This window comes from Aptenodytes patagonicus, chromosome 7, assembly GCF_965638725.1.
Source record: "Aptenodytes patagonicus chromosome 7, bAptPat1.pri.cur, whole genome shotgun sequence".
NCBI lineage: Eukaryota > Metazoa > Chordata > Aves > Sphenisciformes > Spheniscidae > Aptenodytes > Aptenodytes patagonicus.
In genome coordinates this window covers 13,976,093-13,998,722 of record NC_134955.1, presented here as the reverse complement: position 1 = coordinate 13,998,722, position 22,630 = coordinate 13,976,093, and the positions used below count along the sequence as shown (strand labels likewise).

Sequence of the window (22,630 nt, the reverse complement as noted above, 5' to 3'; positions counted from 1 at the left end):
ATCCAGGACCAATAACCAATTAAGTCACGTCAGGAAAAAAGTACTCGGTGTCTATTTATTAGAGGAAAGTGGGGTAAATCTAAGAAAAAGCAAGAAGACAAAATAAATAGAATTGCAGCCATCCTTTGCAGCTACTGGTGCACTGTATTAATGTGACACTCACCGTACAAAGAAATGTGTTTGGTACAGTCCAGTGGGTTGCACATGAATTGCATAACCTTGGAAATCATTGCACAAAGCATTGCAGCAGGAACACAGTTCAGAACTTTTCTACGAGAGATGCTTCAAATCTGATCGCTTTTGTTACGTGGGAGGTCAAAGCACCTGGCAGAGAGTAAGCAAAAAGGGCTGCGAAAAGGATGCTGCGTCAGCGCCCAGCTGCGTTCGAACCCCGGCAACAGCTCTCGCAGCAGCTCAGACCTGGACAAGCAATGCCCCACAGGAAAACCCCACTGCCTATCAAAGCCTTGAAATTAATATTCTGATCAATGCCTGGGCACCTGTTGGCAGGGCTGGAGGGAGCCTGTTCTGCGCAGCCCAGACTGGAGACACCGTATCAGCTGGCCACAAGCACTCCTGGCCATGGAAATGCTGTCTAAATTCATAGAGATGAAAAGCAAGGCGACTCTCAGCCAGCAACTCAGCACTGCACAGCAGCCTTGGTGGGACCCAGCCAGCGACACCGACAGTTCCCAGCCATCACCCGCCCACAGCTCATTCCCTCCTGTTTTACAGTGCAGCAGGTTTTTGGACACAAGTCTCCGCACGGTTCAAGCGGAGAGGTCTAACTCTGCAGCAGCATTTCTTCCCCCAGTTCGTGTGTGTGAACTCCTGCCTCTGCTTTTATTCATGCAGTTTCCAGCGATCTGTGTATATATTTCTAATAGCCTGCTCAACGTCAAGCACAGGAAATACTGGCTTTCACCGCATGGGGAACAAACCACAGCTAAGATGACCAGGAAACATTCATAATTTTTAATTCACACCGGTAATAAAATTGCATTACATTTTTCATAAAATAAATGTTCCAGTTTATATACAGAAAACAGACTGTACAGAGCCCTCCCCCAGACCCCAAAAACTCACAAACATACAGGCAATGCAGTGCTCAGCTAAGCAGGCACAACTGTACATCTAAAATTGTAACTGCTTTGTGTTGGGGGGGAAAAGTACTACAATGTATATAGTCCTCTCTGGACCAAGAATTAAAAAAATATTGCAGGCAAGCTGACAGGCACCCTCGCTGCTCGTGCGGCCGAGCACCCATCCCACAGTGCTTCAGCGAAGCAGAGTTTGCTATTGAACCTGGGACTCGAAGCTCCCATTCAGCTGCCCTTCCTCATAGTCCATCTGACACAAGATCATGTTGTTCTTCAGGAAAAATTTGTCTCCCACGCAGAATCTGGAAGATAAAAGGAATTAACGGGTGTAAATATGAACAGAGGTTAGAACAGGGGGAATTTGAGGCAGTTTTGGGTCTGAAGGCAACTCTGGGGACCAGAATTTGATTTCCAGCTCTGCCGGTGGTGTGGGACCCCTGGAAGCCCACGTGCTTCTCCCCCCGCTCCCCTTCCCCACACGCGCCCTGGGGTTTTGCCATCCCTTTTCCTGGCACGGTGATGCTCAGCTCCCAGGCCATAATTGTATGAAGCAGCTCAGGGAGCAGGTCCCACCTGCCGGGTCCCGCCTCAGTGGCTGGAGGGGGCCGGGAGCAGTTAAGGGATTTGTCTCTGCAGATGAGCGGTGTCAGCCCTGCAGCCGGGAAATCAAACGGGCGATATTACACAGAGACTGTTTGAAGTTTTTGCTGGTATCCACATTTCCACGGTTCCCTCGGGTGAGGCAGTATTTACACTAATTTCCAGGCAAGGACTGGCTATTAAGTCTTTCCTCACCCCCTTGTGTACAGTGTGGAACAATAAATAGAAATTTCCTGGTGGCTGGACTCCTAACCTTTATCTTCATTGAGCGAAGGGCACTGCTCTCTATATACCATGTAAATTGTTCTGTTTGTATTGAAGTTGACAGAGAAGCTTGTGATATTTAACAATTTTATTTGACCATTAAGGTCAAAAAAGTTCCACATATAAGATCTGAGAGGTGTGAATTGACAGCCAATAGCTTTTTCCGCCCTGCCTGCTTGTTCAAGAATCAGAAGCTAATCTTTAATTCTTAAGATAACAAATAATGCTCTTTGCACCCAGTTCAGGGGCTGGGTTTTGTCCATCACACCAACGGGGCCATGACAGACCAGAGTGCACGGCAGCGCCTCCCTGCCCCAAGTGCTGAGTCCTAAATCAGCCCCAGGTCCCTAAAGCAAAGACTCACCCCAGCCCTTGCGCCGAAAGGCAGCTCTGAACCATAGGTACCATCCTCTGGCAAGGCCGAATATTTACTGGGCTTTGAAGGAAGATTAGTGGCAATGATCCCATCCTCAGGAGACTTAGCAGACCTCAAATGCCCATTTCCTCTGCTGCCAGGCAAAGCTTTGGCAGGGACGTTGCCTACCCTTTGTCTAAAATGCTTTCTAGATTTGTAACCCGGGCAGCTTTAGGCAGAGCATCTCCATAAAACAGAATATTTTGTGCTACAAGAACAGGAGTGGTCATTTTAAAGCTCCCTTATAGGTCTGACATGGGCACAAGTTTTCTCCAACTGGACATCTGCGAATAAACTGATTAATTTGCCAAGTTGGTACAGAGAGAACTGGGCATTGGTTCTCACTTTATATGATTTCACTGGAGACTTTCCAACTTCTTCCCTCTGCAGCATGTGCATTAGTAGTTCTGAAATTCAATCTTTTTTGTATATTAAAAAGCTAAAAATTAATCTCAATTTAAATTAACAGCTTTTACGCTAAAAGCTGTACTGCACACACTCTCCTGAAAACCACCTTCCCCACCAGTAGGTTTACTCATGATAGATAACAGACATAGCTGCTTGCTTTCTGCTACTTATCCCTACCTTAAGTACAATATAAATCTCCAGAAAGAGAAATGCAAAAATTACTTTTGCCACCAGCATCACGAACAGCTGTCTCTTGCCAAACCTGGTTTGGGTCTAGAGGAGTCAAAGGAGGAGTTGGAGAACTAGGGAGCTTGGGGGGGTGTGTGTGTATGAACACATGGGAACTAAAATGCACAGCAGGGGTACCCTGAGACCCTGTGAAGTTTTAGAAGGGCTTGATTCACTGGAAAGGCGACGATTTCTTTCTACCTGCCAGTCCTGCAAACCCAGCAGTAAACTGGGATCTCTTCAGCTGATGCATTGCAACTAGAGACAGAGGATTTAACAAGGCTACTTGAGACGCAGTTTCATGTGTCCCAACCCACAGCTCTCTTCAGAGTGAGACGTGGGACCACACTGCCAGCCCCCACGCTCAGAGCAGGTCTGTCGCAGAGACTGTCTGGCTGATCGAGTTCCAGCCTGCAGCAGCACTGAACCTACCCTGCCATTTCTACAGAGTGATTTTCTTCCGAGCAAAACCACATTTTAGATAACGGCAACACAAGCAGCTGGATTTCCTGCAACCCTTGTAATACTGACCTATTAGCCAGTTACAGCGGTGACCAGCTTTTATTCAGTATTGTGACAAGCAAGGTCGGCCTTCTAACAGTTTAAAGCACGGTAGGCTGAGTAGTGTTGTAGGACTTGCTGCAAACCTGATGTTTTGGAGCTAATGAAAATACTGCACACTCGGTAAAACTATCAGAGATTTTGCTCTGATGGATTTAACACTCTACACAGAGTCTAGCTATAGAAGGGCAAGTAAGCTGGAAGAGAACTAGAGAAAGGTCTTTATAATCAAATCTTTTCATAGCTGAAGAACGAGGTGGGGTTTCAGGTGAGGTTTCCAATTCAGAACTAGTTTTGGCATCCACCTCTGCAATTTTGACTTTAGGGTTACTTAAACTCACTGTTCTCGGTTCAGCTTCCAGTGTCATCTGTTACAGGAGCACTGCCATTCTGCCCTTTCAGGCCAAAATCTCTAGAGGGTAAGTCATAAAAGTTTGTAGCCTTCTGATCTCAGCCAAAATTAACAATCTACACATAGCTCTATGCTGTCTACTCAGCCCATCTTTCAGAAAAATTCAGCTCCTCCCAAACTGGGCAAATCCCTCGTGCATCAAAGCGCGACTCTGCCAGAACGGGGGCGATGACCTGTGCTTTCCTACCAGGCAGTGACAGCGCATGGAGGTTCTTTTAAGGGCAGAGTAGGACCGCACTTTGCACTGAGTGCAGTAGCAGTGTTAGCAATCGCAGAGGGAAGAGAGGGAAAGAGGTACTTTGGAGCCTTTGTAATAAAGGGTGAAATTTAAAAGAAATTCCTGAAAATGAAAACTAGGCAGTACTAGGCTTTTCCATGAGAGAAGCCAGGGTAAAGTAGGGGTTTGATGACAAATACTCATCCTAGAGACTCCAAGGCCAACCCAGCACTCCTACCTGTGCAGCCCAGAGCCGTGACTTGCCTCTGCCAGAAGGGACATTTGAGATGCTCCAGCCCTAGTATCGGCGTGGAGTTTGGGAGCACCCCTCTCCTGCCCGGCCTTCATCGGCAGGCTGAAGAAAGCTGAGCCTGAGGGCTGAGCCTGGCAGCATGCCGCAACACTTCCGAGTCTGGAGACAAACCCCACGAACAACCAGCAATTTCAGCTGTGTGAAGAGAGACCATCTGGAGGAAGGAACATATCAGCTCTGCAAAACAGTCACATGCTGCTGATCGGGAATCATGGCTGTTGCAGAAGCATGTTCAAGAGTGGCAAAACAAGACTGGGCAACTGAAAGATTTAGGTGGCTTCAGGAAAGGAGCCCAAGGCTGGGAGCCACTAGATGTCACTGCCGCCTCGGCACTGCCACCACGCCTGTGGACGCCACCAATATTAATAGGAGAGTTTCCTACCTCGAACAAACACCGCCTCTGCCTTCAATAACGTGATCGAGTAAAGCCACCTGTGCTACAAACTGCTCGCCCGGGGGGGCCGCAACCCCATTCATCCCCATGAACTAAACCACTGTCAGAGGGCATGGAAGGAGAATCAGGCCCCAGTTTGCACGGTCTCGCATCCACATGCGCACCGAGTATGGCTGCTTCATTAGAGATCCCACTGTGATTTTTGTTTTAGGGTGAGAAAGTGATGAATTTTTAAGTCAGGCTTTTAACTTGACCTTTACAGAATTAGGTTCTACATCTTCCCACAAGTTTTGCCATCTCTCTCCCATCACTCTCTCTCTCACACCTTCACATGAGCTGAAGCGTTGTCTCCAAGTTTCATCTGTGGGAAACACAACCACAAGTCCAGAACATGCACCCCAGCACAGCCCTCGGGCCCTGGGCAGTCACTATAGCCCCACTAAAGCAGTGAGAACAATAAGCACTTTCAGGCCTGTCTTGGACAAGGATGGATGGATGCATCAGAAGGCGACACTGTATCACGTCTGGCTCTGTGGGCTGCCATTCTGCCTACAATCACCAACAAACAGGGCGCTGGGAAGATTTTTCATAGCCCTCCCAAATTCGGCTAGCTACAGGTAGCCTGAGGGAAAACTTTGTGCATGACCCTTTATTATACTCCTTGACGTGCATTTTTCACTGGGTAAAACCCAGCAGAAATACACAAGCCCCACTCAAATTTTCACCACCAAGATCCCCCATTAATTACACAAAAACTAAAGGGATTTGTTCCTAGTGTTGGAAAGGGCTCATCGAGAGTATTCTTCTCCTTTCCGCCCCTTCTCTTTCTTCTTCTTCTTTGCCATCCCCAGTTTTGAGCCTGTCAGAAACCTGACTGAAGCAAAATAACGTCAGTTTGCCAGAGGAGGTCCAGTCTTCATCGTCTGTGTTCTGCAAAGAGGGTAGATCCTGAAAGAACGCTGAAGCGGTTTGTTTTATTCAGCAGCAGCTGTGCTGCATACAACCGTGGCCAGATCTGCAGTCTGTGTGCCCCCCCTCATCCCCCCCAACTCCCACTAGCTACAAGGGGATTTGCAGTAAAGGGGCTACAGGTACTTCCATGCATCACCCAGGTCAGCCTAATAAACCAGCCCGTCACGCCAGCAGGCTGTGAGCCCCAGACAGGTAGCATGGATCAAACACTTCCCCTGTTTTACGGGCAAAGGTATAAATTAGTTTGTGTTTGTGTGTATAACTGTGTCCTCACCGCTGGTTGCAGAGCTGACAGGCAAAGCAGTCCAAATGGTAAACATTATCTCTGGCCCTCATCACCATCTCAAAGGCAGGGATCAGTTTACTGCAGGCAGCACAATTCCCGGTGGTACCAAAGAGCCTGCCAAAGAAGCACAATCATTAGAAGCCATTTTAATTAAATGGTGGAAGGACTAATTAAGTGTAATTAGCAGTATCAAATACTGTATTGCACCAATAAATAGAAGTTGCAGTCTCCATTTCGCTGACCAACCAGTGTGCGGAAGCTTGGGATAAAACTGCCTGGTGAGCAGGCTCTGATTGTCAAGATGAAACTTCATTTGGTTTGCAAGCCTAGGGCTAATTTGCTGTCTAATGGAGAAAAGCATTAAACACTTAGAGCGCTATTTTGGGGCTCACAAAATTTCAGTCAAAAACTATTTGCTTCTCTGCAGTGGTAGGGTAGAGGTGCTCAGAGCTGCCCGTTCTTCTCTGCGTGTGCTTGTCCCGTCTGCGCTTGGCCACAACCTAATGGAGGGATAGGCTGGCAGCCTCTCGCAGCAAGACGCAGAAGACCTGCAAACTTTGCCAACCCTGGCAGGCAATGCTATAATATAGCTCAGGAAGAACCTCACTTACCTGCTGTTTAAAACCAAAAAGCACAATTTCTCTTGCAATGACTACAACAGCATTTTGCAAGGCATCCCAGAGAGCAAGCCCTCCTCCCTGGCTGTGCCCCCCTCCTCCTGACTCCACGTCCCTCCTGGGAGCCAGCTAAGCCCTTCCACCGTGGCCCGAACAGCATGCTCAGCCATTCCACTTCAGCTCCCTGGTCCTTGAGGACAGCCCTTCAGCACTGGAAGCTTTGCCATTTTCATCTTGGCTTTCACTATCTGTCTCCCCAGATGTCTGCTGCTGTTACAGCTCCCGCCGGGGGACTCAACCAAGACTGCAGCATTCTTCCCCCGGCCCGCTTCTCCAAGATGTCCCTGCAGACCCCTGCATGCGCCAGAGGCAGTACGCCACTGCGACGATAAAGCCAGATGAACCAGCCGGGGCATGAATCAACAGGCTGACTAACCAAATTTCACCCGAGACCGTGGTCAATACGCATGTGGTTAGTTACTTTGCTTAGGAGATGATAAAAATCGTATTCTTGGGGCGATGAGCCTCAAGATGTACGGTTCCTGCTGACCATTAGCTCTGCGCGTGCAACGCGTCACTGCCCGCAGACAGATTTGGGCTTGCATTTTGTTTCAAGCCATTGGTTCTGGCTGATTCCACAACAGGCAGATGAGAAGCATCTGGAAAATCTATAACCAATTTCTAAACCTGCAATTTGCCAAGCTAATCAATACTAATTATTACTGGCCAGTAATTGTGAACTAAAACACCCAGCAATGTTACAGAAACCTCCACACAACTCTTTCACCCTCACACAGTGCCGTGCTACCAAAGTCAGCTTGCTCTTCAGCTACAAAAAAAGGCTACCCTTATTTTTCATTAGAAGTGGTATCCGTGGTCTTTCGTTACACTGGCTGGAAATCCCCAAGACTTCCTATGAAGAAACAGCACTGTGTTTTCCCTGAAAGTTAAACAATGCAAACCAAATGGAAACTCTTGTGCTATAATGGGGCAGGACAGAAAAATCGCAATGGGAGTACCAAAATTTCTTCCCCTAAGATCTATCATATCAGGGCTGAAAGGCAGAGTAAAATGCCAGCTATGTAGTTTGCACCGGCAACTCAGACCATGTAATCGGTAACGGGGCAGCCTCTTTCTCCCTGCAAGCTGACTCTGGCTTGCTCCTGCTCCCGCAGGCAGGCAGGCAGGCAGGGGAGCAGCTGAGTGCAGTGCTTGGCTGCCTAACGCCAGCAGACAGGACTGAAAAAATGTGGCACTGAAAAGCGTACAGGTCTCCACCCTGAAACGCCCTGGCTCTCATTCAGCACCCGCTCGCAAATCAAGCCATTAATACAGACATCCCTCCCACCCCCAATGTAGCTGCTCCCTTCTACGGTACCTCACTTGGGCATAGCAAAACCTGACAGCTTTTGCTGGGGTTTTGCCATTTTCCATAAAACCAGGCATCTGTTTTTAGAGTACCCAGGTCACAGCAAACTCAAAAAATGAGTCCAATATGTGGTAGGCAGGAAAAGTGGGAGGTTAATCCTAGATTTGCTCTGTGCCCAGCACTGCTACATGCACAAGTATAAAATATCCATTATTCATTAGCATCACAGTTGTGTGGAGCTCAATCTAGATTAAACAAAATAAAGGGGCCCCAGACAGCACCATTTGCATTGTTAAGCAGGCGCTTTTCTTCAGCCTTCAAATAGGAGACTTTTCTAAATGGAAATGATGGGGAAATTTGGACAGATGTTCACTTAACTATTTAAACAGTTAGCTTAAGAAACATGAAAAATGTATTTGGCATCGTATTCACCTGTCTCCTTTCAGGGGTTTGGGGGTAAACCAATTGTTAAACAGCTTTGACTGTTTGCATAAGATCTGAAGCTTATGTTCTGTCCAGCTGAAATCGTGTTGCCTTCTAATGTCTACATAAATGTAGCTTCCAGCTAGTCAGTGTGCTAATCTTCTTCTCTTCTATCAAGTTTCACAGTCCGCCATACCCGCCCTTTCCCAACAGATGAACATTTCACACTTATTCTAGCACTTCCTAATTTTAATCTGCTTTTCAGGGAGTGATTTAGAGCCCTGTATATTCACCATGCTTCTAAAATACACTGTAACTTGTAGCTCAGTGAACATGATTTTTTTTTTTTTTAATCTGCTGGAAGAAAAAGCAAAATGAACACAGACTTTTGCCTTTTTTGTTTGTTTGTAAAAAAACCTGCCACCTCTGATACCTACTTACCCAGAAGCTACTTGAGCTGAAACTTTCTGAGGTGGGGAGCTTAACGTTATTGGAGGAGGGAGAGAAGACAAGAAGCAGGAGGAAAATCTTCCACCCCAAGCCCCATCTGTGGTTAAACTTAAAATAACGCCACATGAACAAACTGATCTGCATTCTGTCCCCCAGACACCTTCATAACAGATGCAATACTCTCTCGCACACTCATGCACACAAAGTTGAAGTGCATTAGAAAAGTCTATCAGAAGATGCTCAGCGTCTACTTACCAGCTTGGAGCCATTGGCATAAAAGAAGCTAGAAATACAGAAAGGTTTCAGTTTGGAGTTGTTTTGCTTCTTCTAAAAAAACCCATTTTTTTTCATCTCCCTTTGAAGTTAAAAGGCAACAATTTTTAAGTACAGATTTATTCTCCCTTATGTAATAGGAAGACCTAGCCAGCTTGTAAATAAGCATAGACTATGCAGATTTAAAATTTAGCACAATTAAACTTTTACCCTGTGGTAGTAATTATGTTTAATGGCTCTTAGCCTGAACTTAACCATGCCTATTGTTGTCAGCCAGTCTAAAGGCAGGAGTTTGTCCAAGGACAATTTTCTGTAGTTTATAGGCACACTAAAAACTCCGCTACACGCTGTTCTCATTGGCCATTGATGTCAGTGTGTATAGTAAAAATTAAAGCTAATTGGCATACAGGAGCAGCAGTGAATGCAAATGAATTAATGGGAAAAGAAGGGAGCGCTCCTGGAAGCAGTAGGCAACTGTCGAAGGATGCTTTTCACATAGTCTTGTCTGGGCCAAAGAGTAGTCTTCTGCACAATGGACCTCACCAGCTCCATCAATACACCTGCAGTTAATTTGAACTATAGTAAAGTCAACAGCACCCTGCAGGTCTTGGGGGGAAAAAGAATGGTACTTTACTACTTCCCTTACTGTAGGGAAAACAGGAAGAAACTTCTCATATGAACACATTAAGTTTAGCACCTTTTAACAGATTTTTCCTTCTCCGACCAAAATGTGCAGGGTGGCTAAACTGAGAACCTGATTGCCTATTTCTGTCACCACTAGAAACAACAATCTGTTTTACTCATTGCCTACAAGGAGAGAGTCCCCATTTCTTCTCCTCTCTCTAGCCTCGTGTCTGACTAGCTAGCAGCTTGCAATCGAGAAAGAGGGAGAAAAACTTCCCTCCACAGAAAGAGTGAAAATTTTGGAGCTGTTGACTTCACAGGAGACAAAAAAAAGAGGAACCAGGACTAGCTCATATAAATAATGAGTGGTACAGAAAGAATAGGTTGGGAGTGTCAATTGGATTTTTTCTTAAACAACACAAGAACAAGACAAGTTCAAAATTAAACAGCTGAGACTGATAATTCCCCAAAACAAGAGGCTTTGTCAACACTGAAAGGTAGGAATTATGACCTGGAAGAGGACTAAACACTTACCTACAGATAAATATCTACATTTGTAGATATTGTGTACAGCTACATATTTATCTATATATTTGTATATCCAGATTATCTGGATAAGTTTTTGAAGAGCTACCGAACCCCATGCTCGTATCTTCTCCAGCTAGTAGGTGAAATAGGTTTTCCCATACACCTTCCCTATATGCCTGGTGCCATTTATTTCCTAGCTCCATCAGGACCTGCTGTAGAACAAGACTTGCTTTACATACCTGAAACTCGTCATCATTAAAAGAAAAGGTTTTGCCCCTACCATTTGAAACAAAACAACAACTAGTCTTCCAGTGAGGACAGCTCTTAACAGCTTGCAATATTTTTCCCATCTATGGATATTAGAAATATGCTGAGCTACAAGTCTGATTTGACCAAAGTACTGAATATGCCAATAATTGCAGGGAAAGCCTGAACATCACTTAAAAAGATAAAAAGAATAAGCTTAAAAGCAACTTCAGACTCGAGGTTCCCAACTTCCCTGTAATCAGCCTTTGTGTAATATTCAGAGAAAGCCTTAGCTATAGGCATTTCAGCACGGTAAATACATATTAGCTGGGGCACCCTCCTTTCCAGGACACCGTTGTCAGTGCTGCAGTGGGAAATCATGTCAGCTGAAGGAAAGGAAATGCATTTTGATACTAATGAAGTTGGTCAAGCTGTCCTCTCATGAAGCCTTCAAGTTCAATCCCAAAGAATTTACGTCTTGCATGCCAAAGGGTTTCGCATTCATGGATAGCATAGCGGGAGGAGTTGAACCAGTGCAGTACAAAAAAGCCCTCTGGTCGGGTGATCGCACTAGTTCAGAAATTACTGAGCATAAACTTCAAGGTTGCTGAAGGGCATCTGTTTTCAGTTGAAGAATGCATCTGAACGTCCACTTATTTTTACTCCTTTGGTCTCTCTCTCCATATTTTCAGTAGATATTTACAGTGGGGTTGGGAATCTTAGCAGGTAGGAGAAATCCAAGTCCTCCTCCCCTGCCCGAGCCTTCCTTACGGTATAACTGAAGCCGCCAACCTTAAAACCCATCTTCATTGTCTCCGGCACTGTTGAACACACATGCAACAATATCCTCTTAGGGGAGTTTGAAAACAGCAGTCAGAAAACTGCAAGGTTGAAAGCGCTAGAGACACTGTAGTATACCACAGCCTGGAAGAATTACTCCCTATAAGCTTTCCTCCTGACTGGGAGGTGTGGAGAAGGAAGAAAAAAAAAAAAAGGGGGGGTGGGGAAAGCAAGCAAACAAACCAAGCATTGCTTGTTTATCCTGAAAGGTATGGGCTGTGAGAAACCCTTGGACCAACTACTATGGAGAAAAAAAATAATCTGTGCTTTGACATCACAAAGCACAGCAATGTCGCCAAGACACATTGTATTGTGAGCCTAATTAATCCTCCTTAATCTGTACAGATACCAAGCGTAGAAGTGAGGGTATCCTACATAGCAAGCAAGACGCTCCCTGTTGCAATGCAAGAACAGCACTTCAATTTTGCAACGTTTTTAGGCTCTGAGCAGATACCATTTGTTCAGCCACACTGCATTTATACCTCTCCTCCCCACGCTGAACATGTCCCTTGAAAAGCTGGAAGGGCATGCTCTCGGTGCATGCATGGGCACTATGCTCCTGTGGTGGAAAAAAATCCCAAAGACTTTCCTTGCTGCTTCGAAGGTGTTGCAGCTTCTGCAGGCTGAAGCTACATTCAGAGTATTAGTGATGTCTCTGGTAGATTAACTTAAATTCTGCTAGTTTTGACGTGCACGTCTCAGTTCCTGAAGACTTGTGCTTACACATCCAGCCATGGTTTAATTGTTTGGCTTAGGGCCTTCGTTACCGACTTGGGGAAGCCCACCAGAAGGAGAGTATTTGCCTGTGTCCTCCTGTGCCAGAGAGCAGGGTGCCCATGTGCAAGATCACTTTTCATATCCCACAACAAAATTAAACCCTGTACATTTTCCAGACACAGAACACTTCATCTAAAGGGCTCCCAAAGCAGTTCACTAACAGAATGAACCCACCGGGGCATTCGGAGCAGAGCAAAAACCAGTATCCAACAACTGGAAACCCCAGTATCGGGCAGCTGACTTGTTTGGACTAGGAGCTGCCCAGAGTGGAGTTCAAGCCTCCATGATACAAACAGTGCTGAGGGGCGCTGGTGGCAGGGGATGGCAGTCCTGCCAGGACGTCTCTGTTGCTCAGACAGGGTGCGCAGGGCTGCTCCTTCCACCAGAGGCACCAACGCCACGCTCAGGTTGCAGCACCGATGCTGTGCTGAGGTTGCGGCAGCGATGCCATGCTGAGCTTGCGGCACTGATGAAAACACGTGGGAAGCTGGGTGAAAAGAATTTCCATGAAATCAACTGAAAACAGCATCGGGGCTTCCCAGAAAGCCCTTCTCTCTTATTGGTTCACCATCATTTTTTAATGCAGGTTTTTAGCTTTCTTTGGAGTCTAATTAAGGCCCTAATCAGTTTAAATGATGAAAAACTTTCCCAACACCAGCATATCAAACACGCAGAAGCAACAGTTCTGCTCCTGTCAAAGCGAGCCTGACTCGCCTTTGCTCGTGTGAGGGCACCATGCCGAGTAAAAAGGAAAAATCACGTTCTTCATCAGCACTTCACAGTGAAATTTAAGTTGTCAGTTCCTCACGGGAAATCCTGATGCAAGACCCAAACCGTCCCTGTGAACCGGAGCTTGGTGAATGTTTAATTATGCCTAGGAACAAACACACATTGCTGCGTGGGGACTGTAAGGAGCCATCCGAGCTGCACACTAAGCTTCTCTGTCCCAGAAGCAGTTTCTTCAATAGCATTTGCTTATCAAAAATAATTAGAGGTAGGAATGCTGGAACTGTGATTATGAAACAAATGGTAAATCTATTTGCTCAAACAAAATGTATCGAAAAATACATCTAGACACAGCTGGAGACTGAGGTGATACCGCAAGGATAACAACTCGAGATCCAATTTCATCTTTCATGATTAAAAAATGAGCAAGAAAGTGTTTTATGAAATGTGAAGGTTAACAAATGTTCCTTCACAAGCAATGACGACAGTTTATCTTTTGAAACAAATGATCGGGCTATGGTCTGCTAGCAGCTCCTGAAATACATTTGAAAGATTTCTTCTAAAAACCCACTGAGGACCAGCACATGTGGCTGGCAGCCCACCGCGCTGCCAACACCTCAGACAAAGCCGGCTCCAAAGCAATGCCGAAGCAGCAGGGCAGGAGTCAGCCGCGCTCCTGTCCCAGCGTTCTGCCCCACACCGATGGCAGAAGTCTAGACATTCATCCCTGTCCCTGATCCCTGCAGCAGCCGCAGCTGCTCCAGTATGGCAGAACCGCTCTTCGCCGACGGCAAACCGCGGCGCAGGGGCTCTTGGCCCAACACCACCTGCCTGCAGGAGGGGTGGCACAAGCAGGGGCCCAGACCTGCAAATTGCTGTATTTCTAAGCTGCCCAAAATAGTCCAGGAGTCCTTTCTGCCTATAGGTAAGCACCTATACATTGCTGTCTCCACAGTGATAAGGCAAGTGGGAGCCCGATGCTGGGTCATAATGGTTGGGTCTTTGCAGCCCTGGGCAGGAAGAAGTCTGCTGCATGCTCGTAGATGGAGACTGTGCAAGGGGAGGAGAAAGCACGTCTCACCAGGTAATGAAGCACGTATTCCCAAACTACACACTTGGCTCACAGGCAAATTCAAAGAAACATTGGTCTATAAAGAGATTATGAAACACCAATTTTTTTCTCCTGGTCATTACACAGCAATATTCCTTTTGGACTTCAGATATAAAAGATACATAAATTTACATTTATGGGTGCAAAATCAGTCTAGCTTTTAATCTTTCACATGATGGTTGACCTACTAAATATCAGTGCAGTATTCACCCTGTTCTTATTCAAAGGCATATAGAGGAAGTGGCCAACAATAAATGCCTTTAACTGTCCTCCAGATAAAGTACTCCCTTTTTGGTACGAGTACGGTGTGAAGTATGAAAACTTATTTTTAGGAATGAATTCTGCTAAAATTTGACTAGTAGAACAAATACCGTGAGTTGCTGAACAAGGAAAAAAAGACGTGGATAGAGGCTCTAGAATATTAAAGGAAAGTAATTATATAATGGTGGGAATGGGTAATTCTCCAAGAAGAAAAATTCAAATTACCAGGAGTGAACAGAGAGTAGAGAAGATGGCGATGGCAACTTTAGTTCCTTCTGTTAATAGAACTAATAGTTAATATTTCTTTCTCTCTCAATTTTATGTGTAGAAGGCAACAGAAGATGTTTTAAAGTAAAAAAAATTGCTTTAAACTTCCATAAAATACGAGACTGCAGAGCAATGCCTTTATTCCTATCCTAGGACCCTGAAATGGTTCGTTAGCACTAGGAGAACAGAACCCAGGGGTGCAGCAGATCCCCCCCCCCAAAAATAGTATAAACCTAAATTTACTTATTAGCAAGAACACAAAACATCACAGCTGTAAAGCTGGCTAAATTTCCTGGGATACGACAATTATATTGTTGTCCAAATAAAAAACAAGTAAGAAATATTTCTAGTGGTCAAAGCTGCTGTAATGGACTAAATTCAGATAGGGGAAAAATATTTAAAGTAGGAAGTAGTACCACCCACACCCCCCACACCCCAGTTAGCTAGCAGCATAACATATGTATACATAGCCGTCGTCTGAGGAGGTTAAGACTAGCCAGAGACCTAGAGGAGATTGTGCAGCCAGTTAAAGTGCTTGGTACCCTACTGCAATACGAGCAGATGCCCCCCATTTTTACTCACAATACCTACAATGTCTTTAGCACGGAGAATGTCTGGCCCTGTTTTACTGGGCCACATAAGCCTTCTCTCCACAATTTAACCATGCTGCACAAATAGCAACAGACTCCCCCCTTGGTGGACCGGGGATTGTTCTAACCCAACAAACGGAGGCAGAGGGACTACAAGACACCTTTCAGGCACAGAACAAGTTTGCTTCAGAGACCACGCTTAACTGCTGCTGTGTCAGAAGCTGTGTGGACATAGTCAAACACTAGCCCCAACTGTTGCCTTCCATGTTTCATGTCACAAATTGCCCTCTCTTCTCAAAGACGGGACGTGGGCTGTTTCCTGGCGTCTGCAACTCCCGGCTTCTTTCCCATCTCTAGCACAGACCTCTGGTGTGCCCCAGAAAGTCATGCTATCTGGGGTCCAGTGAGAAGAACACAGATTAAGCTTTTCCACCTCAAAGAAGCATTCTCAGGATGGAAAGGAAAGGAAAAAACGAAATGCTCTACAACTGCATCGCTACTGCTCTCCTTCGGCACTTTAACATGTCTGATTTGATGCTGCATGTTATTTTTGTTATGAAACTGGAACAAACCAAAATCAATACAGTGCTCATTAAATGGACAAAACATGGGGTAGCTTGTAGGTCTCAAAAAGCAAATGTAAATGGGAATCACCACTGCTAATTTGGGGTTAGAAATCTGTGTGTTAAAGAACGTTCTGGAGCTCAGTTTCTTCAGCTTAGCAGAGGTAGGGTTACAGATACTTCCACAGCAAGTGACTCGTGGCATTAGTAAATACTCAAGACAAGGTACAAAAATTATTTCATGATAGTGAAGATAGTTAACTCTTTCCGCATCACACCCTTTCCACCTTTCCAAAGGCTGCTTATCCTGTCTTTCCCCCTTCAGATGTGTTCCACCCTTACCCAAGCTCCTCCTCACGTTTTGGAGACGCATCCCAGTATGGACCTGCGACTGCTGCCTGAATGGCAGAATTTCAGCTGAGACATTTCATGTGTGCCCTGGAGAGTTTCAGCTCAAGCAGGAGCAAAAATCCTCATGTGGGCAGGATGCTTTTATACACTGCCTGGCTGTAAGGCAAGGTGGCAGCTCCCATATGGCAGCTAATAGACTTATTTATTCTATTTGGCTCAGTGCTTAAGCTCTCATCTTTAGAAGAAGACTCTTGTTTGTTCAAGTTTACTAAGAAAATATTTACTAAAGATTTTCAGGAATATGTTTTACATTGAAACCTGTGAAGCATCTGATCATTGAGACTAATCTTGCCAGCCTCTGGACACCACAAGGTTAGACGGCATTTTACCTCCCTATCTTAAAACAGCCTGTTGTTTTTGTTTTGCTTCAGATGTGTTTGCTCGTTGAGGTTGCATAGGAAATGCTATCAGTGCTTTAGGAAAAAAAAACAAACCACACACATTAGCTGGAGACCAAGTACATTCTTCCAAAGCAAAAACAAAGCAAAACTTGGCGTGTTTTGCAGTGTGACCCTCATAAGAATGTTTGCATTAGGCCTGCTGTCTTATTAAAATTAATTTGTGCTTATATAAAGTATTTTGTACAAAACCCGCATACACACCAGGCAAAAAAATCCCATGTGTTGTTAAGTATTGCAAACACACACTGACAGGGTAGTTCTAACTCAGAGTTAGTGATGGTCTCTGCAGACTTCCTCATGAAGAAAAATTTTTTGAAGTTGATCTGTAATTTTGGAGAGTTTTGCTCTGTTTATTTAGGGAAGAGACAAGAGCCCCTCGGGAGGTACCTTACTCAATATAAGCATTAGAAGTCTATCTAAAAGCTATCCCTGAAAAAGAAAAGGTAAAGGTTTGGTCAGATCTCAGTCAATATGCAGGAGTATAACATCAAAGATATGCAAGAAGAATTAACAGTCTTTTCCTAATTTTCTCAGCAAGCACTGTTTGTTCTTGTTGGTTCGTAATAATAAAGAGTTAAAGTCATGCCCTCCTCCTTCTACCTTGACCTAAAAATAGGATGCCACCTCCCTGACTACAAAATACGTTACATGCAAATAAAAAGCCATGCTTAGACACAGGAAGAAACTCCAACCTCTTCTGGGCAGGGCTGGCCATGCACAAGTACATGTTTTCATAGTAGAGATTTAGAAAGACAAACAGCTGGCAGCACACTGAGAGGCTTTGGGAAGAGCCCACAGTACGTTCCTCTATTTACCTCAGGTAATCTCTGCGGCAAAGAATGAGATTTGCTTTTGTGTAAAGAGTTGATCCAACCTCTCCAAGACGACAGTCACAGCAGGCACACTTTAGACAGTCTTCATGCCAATACTTATCCAGAGCCTTCAGCAGGTACCGGTCCTTGATCTTCCGGTTGCAGCCAGCACAGCCCTTCTGCTTCCCTTTGGGTTGTACAGATAACATCGGCACACCTGCAACGCAAACAAAGCATTTCGTTTAGAAGATATCAAACAGCTTGAATAGGTTTCCTGCATTCGGGGTAGCACTGTGAGCTATAGGTAGATCTGTGAGCAAATACTGCTGCTGGTTTTATTACAAGTTCACACTGCAAGAAGCTGATGGTCAAAGGAACTTAAACTTCATTTGCTGTCACAAGGTAAGTGGGAGTGTGACACTTGCAGGAACGCAGCCCTTTTTTCCTAAGGGTAGGGCTGACACAAAGCACCAGACTTTTTTTTAATTAACATCTTGCAGCAGAATAAACTGGCTGCAATGTCAACATTTGCTCTTTCCCCTCATTACCAGTACCCTTGTGTTGTTAATTAGCTGCCACAGGCAATTACGAAGATCAGAAAGGCCACCACTGTACATACCCCCAGTCCAACATCTTGGCTGGATCAAGCTTGATGGGGAAAGGAGAGGAGTGGGTATAAAAAGATGTGGTACGCCACTGTTTTTCCTCTTTTGTGAACCCCGCTGGTCACAGAGACCTCAGTAAAAGCTAGAGCAGCCCAGGGGCTGCTCTAAAATAAATGTTTTCCAAAAGCCCTTGAGGACTGCTGAGAATAACCCAACCAGTGCCCCTCTACCACTAGTGAAGCCGTGCTCCTTAAGCAAAGCAGAGCTTTCCCTCTCCTCTTGTACTGCTGGAGAAGGTAATAAAAAACCAGGAGTTTTTTCCTCCCTGGAAACTCCCACTGGGACTGCAAAGCAAGCATGAGGGTATGAGGTGGTGACAGGACACTCAAGTCACTAGGCTGGTGGAGACTTGCTGTAGCCACCTTCCTCACACTGCTGTCTCCAGCTTTTTCCTCTCCTCCAAGTGATAGTGCCTCCCATGGTGAGCACTGACACGGGTGCGAGACCTGTCGCCCTTCTCGCCAGTTTAAGAGGGAGGCAGGGAAGGATTTTATGGAATCAATAGGCAAGGTGGAAAAATAAACAAGGATTGTACTGTGGGGGAGGAAGGGGACAGGAGATGATGAAAGAAGAAATGAACTCACTGAGACGCCAGAATCCCATTTTCTCTAGTACCTTGATTTTACTTTGTTACTGATTTTTATTTTCACTAGGGTCAATCACTAAAAATGGAAATGCCAGGCCTATAACGAGCATGCCATGGGCTTAACTAATGCAGAGGAGATGAGAGGGGACACTCTGGTTACAGTAGCAGGTGTCACGGGTTATATACTCTTACACAAAGTTAAGCCACCATTTCTGTAGGAAGCGCCACACCTCCCAGAAAGTAGCAGCTTGATAATGGAATTAACAGTCCCTCAACCGGAGAGGACCGAGTCAGTGCCACTGTAATAAGTGACATTTGCTGCTTTCCTTAAAAGACAGGGTGACCTGACGGTGGCTAACGCTCAGCACATGTAAAACCCACCACTCCTACAGTAATAACTGCTTTGTCAGAGCTGCAAGCAGATGACAATAGCACTTAAGACACCTCTACACAAACAGCGAGGTACCGATCCATTTGTTATCAAGGTGGTCTCAGCAGCACGGAGACAGGTCAAGTAACATTCAAAAACTCTCAAGGCTTAAAGAGCCCTCCTGCTCTTTGCTGCGGCACACTCGAAATCCGCTTGCAAGGTCGATACAAGCAAACTTTTTATGCCAGTGACAAATATTCAATAATTAAGTGAAAACTTAAACCTGTGTTTGCCTGCCACATACGCAAGCTGTAATGCTCCTGAGAGAAATTTTACGTACACAGCCCCAGAGAAACACCCACACGTTTGGAAACAGGGAAAAGACAGGGAGGTGTCAGAAGTGTAACATACTGCAGGTGCTGGAGGTCAAACTGCAGAAGTCCTGTGCTCCTGGTGAGAGTTTCTTACGAGAACGAAGGAAGTGGCCCCGTGGTTCTAGACACTCCACTCTCTTTTTGCAGAGTACATTTCAGGAGCAAAGAGAAGCTTCACTTTCTGAGTAATTTCTTTTTCAGAAAACTTAAAGCCTTCATCCCATGCTCTCTCCAACCCCACACAAGGAAAACAGCACATCATGAGAAGAGACTGCCTTATTCTGAGGCAGAGAAGGGCGTGTACATGAATTTGCATTTGCAAACTGTGTAAGATCAGTACCAGTGATGAAGGAAAATAGTTCGCACCTATGAAAACTAAGACCTAGATGTGCGAATTATATTTTAAGATAGGAGCCCTAGACAGCAGTGAGTCACTACCCACCCCCCAAACAGGCTCTCTAAATGTGAGCTGCATACTCTCAGAGGCAGAAGAGGATTTCTTACAAGAGGAGGTGATCATACAATTCTTTTGCAAGGTTCATCTAGGTAACTTGAGGATCCTGCATCTGGAGGTGCTGCAGATTTCAGAATGCAGATTCTAGATAATCAGAGCCCCTTAAACCCCCTCACAAGAGAACTGCTGCATGGGTGGGGTTTGAGATCATCTCTGCGATTCAGAAATACAAGATCTTTAGCCAGACGGGACTTCCCAAGGCCCTCGAGCACTTTTGAAACCAATGCCCTTTTGGAGTTACAGCTCTCCTCACCCAGAGCGAGGGGTCCGCTGTAACAGCAGCATGGTCAAGCGCAAGGACAGCTGTGTAGGGACAAAACCCTGGCTGGACCATTAGGAGAGGTTGGTTTGACCAGTAAGGGCAGGTTAGGAGGGTCTGCTGAGGTGGCAAGCAGGCCTGGACGGCTGTGGGCTGGCTGTAGTGGTGGTTCTTGTTCCATCTCTGGCAGCCCTCACTCACTGCTGCCGTCTCAGTTCCCCACTATTGCAAGCACACCATTGTCTTAGGAGAGGCTTCTGTGAATAAGGGGAATGTAACACTTTGATTTTCTTCTAATAACTAGCAAAGGAACAGAGATATATATTTTTAAACAGTACCTTAAGCAAGGAGAAAAGCTATGTATTTGGTCAGTGTTCAGCAGGGGGCTTTCTAATGAAAAAAGGTACCATTTCAGAGATCATATGATGTTCAAAGCTGCTATTCGCACTCAGATAATAACAAGCAAGGTCAGCCTCTGCTGGTCAGGTTCAGTGTTTTGAAATTACATTATGGTCTGTGAGGCTTCCCTCCGATATCCCAACCAACCGGTCTGCACGGAGCACACTACTACAGAAAGTTGCAGCTGCAATTAGCTGGTGAGTTGACACAGCAGGCAAGGCGTGAAACAAAATTTCAAAAACTGCCAAACTTGATCAGCAAGGGTTCCTCACATGCCTGCCATGTCATTTCCAAGCAACAAGAGAGCAGCATCTCAGAAGCTTAACCCCTTTCATGGTCGGAGGCTTGCAGAGAGAGGACACAGCCAACACCAAACCCCACTTTCCTCCTCCTGCATCCCTTCCAGCAAACCCCAAGCAGTCTGGGCTTTGCAGATAGAAACCACCTGGAGAGCTGCTCTTTCTTTTTGGAAATTTCCCCACTGCAAGACTGCGATGCTGCTTCATTTCTCTATGTAGATTTTTTTCCCCAGTACTTACCAAAAATGCCCAGATACCTAGTTCAATTTGATCAGGGGCACATGGTGTCTAACCGGGGCTGTCAAGAAACAAAGGGTTCACCTCTGACAAATTCCACGTGCACTCTGCAGGCAAGGATTAGAAAATGAGAAGTCATGTTGCAGAGGTAGGAAAATTAACAGCTGGACACTCACCCGTTTAAATACATGATCACAAAGGGAATGCTGACTGATCACCAAATTCTGGAAGTCCCATCAAGTTGCTCTCTCCTCTCCTGTTGCTAGTCATCCATCGCTATCTTTTCTTAGAAACAGTAGATGAAGCCTTTCTATTTTTGGCTACCTACACTCCCTTCTTTGCCCTTTACAACTTAATAGACTTGCTGCTGGTAAATACAAAACAAAACCTGTTCTGAGTGCTCGGAGCTCCAATGCACATTAAAAAATTATAGACACCACCTCTGGACATACTGAAATTTATGGCTGTGTCTAAAGAGGCTGTTGCTGTAGTGAGTAATCTAAACTTTACCTCTATTCACAGTCAGACAAACTAGCTTTAATCAGCCCGTATCGTCTCAGTCAGGGTCTTTCTGTAAAATTATTCAGCTGGCTTTGTAACACAAGTGTCCACTAAGTACACCTCTAAATTTTTCTAAGCCATTTTACTGATATTCTATTCACATGGCAATCAGCTGCAGTTCCTTTAAGGGCACTGTTCATAAAGCCTCATTTCCAAGAGAGCCTGGGAACTTTTTATAAATGGTAGACACTTTAAATAACAGTTATCTGCAATGGTCCTATGGCGTACGGCTCCACAGTGCTCTGGTCTGCAAGAGAGCTACTGGTCTCCTCTGAAAGCATGGAAGTTCACCACCTAATTTCTTTAATGCAACTCTAAAGGTTAATTGGTCTGAAAGAGTAATGCGGGACTGCTGGCTAATGATATATGCCTCAAGGCTTTGCAGCTTGCCTGTATTTTATACAGTCAAGTCCAGAGCATAGAACACAGGTGATATCACCAGGACTTTCCAGACGCCCCTCCGACTTCCCGCAGCCCCCCTCAGCCTCCCCCTCTCCCACCTGAGCCCTCTGCTACACCCACATGTGCCAAGTGAAAGCGGCAGGAGCTGAAGGCGGTTCTCCTCCACCTGCATTTCATGCCTTGTTAGAGGGGGCTCTGAGGAGTGCCGCCACTGCACTCCTCATTACCACTGCAGAGAACTAAAAACAACCCTAATGAGGAGAGTGAGAGCGTACAGTACCGGGTGGGAGGAGGGACGTCCTCCCACACTCCCCAAGGAATCTGGCCAAAATCTTCAATTTGCCATTTATGACAGCTAATTAGTTATTCTATTCAAAATCTTTGCTTTAAATAAAAGAACTAATTATACACAAAGGTCAGTCCCCCACCTCCTGTGAAGCCCACATAATTGGCTTATTTCCCCAACATTGTGTGTGTGTTTTACACAATGCTTTCAGGCAGATGG

General features: G+C 45.4%; 1 protein-coding gene across 3 annotated transcripts in view; it reads right to left on the bottom strand.

The window, feature by feature from the left end:
* Nucleotides 1-960: 960 nt before the first annotated feature.
* LMO1 (LIM domain only 1) overlaps nt 961-22,630 on the bottom strand; it is a 62,417-nt gene continuing 40,747 nt past the window's right edge. For all 3 annotated transcript variants that reach the window (XM_076344043.1, XM_076344044.1, XM_076344042.1), the window contains exons 2-4: nt 17,463-17,676; nt 6,159-6,284; nt 961-1,402 (exon numbers count right to left, since the gene is read on the bottom strand). In XM_076344043.1, the coding sequence (XP_076200158.1) occupies nt 1,297-1,402; nt 6,159-6,284; nt 17,463-17,676 (446 nt within the window). In that variant the 3' untranslated portion in view covers nt 961-1,296. The remainder of the gene's footprint in view (nt 1,403-6,158; nt 6,285-17,462; nt 17,677-22,630) is intronic.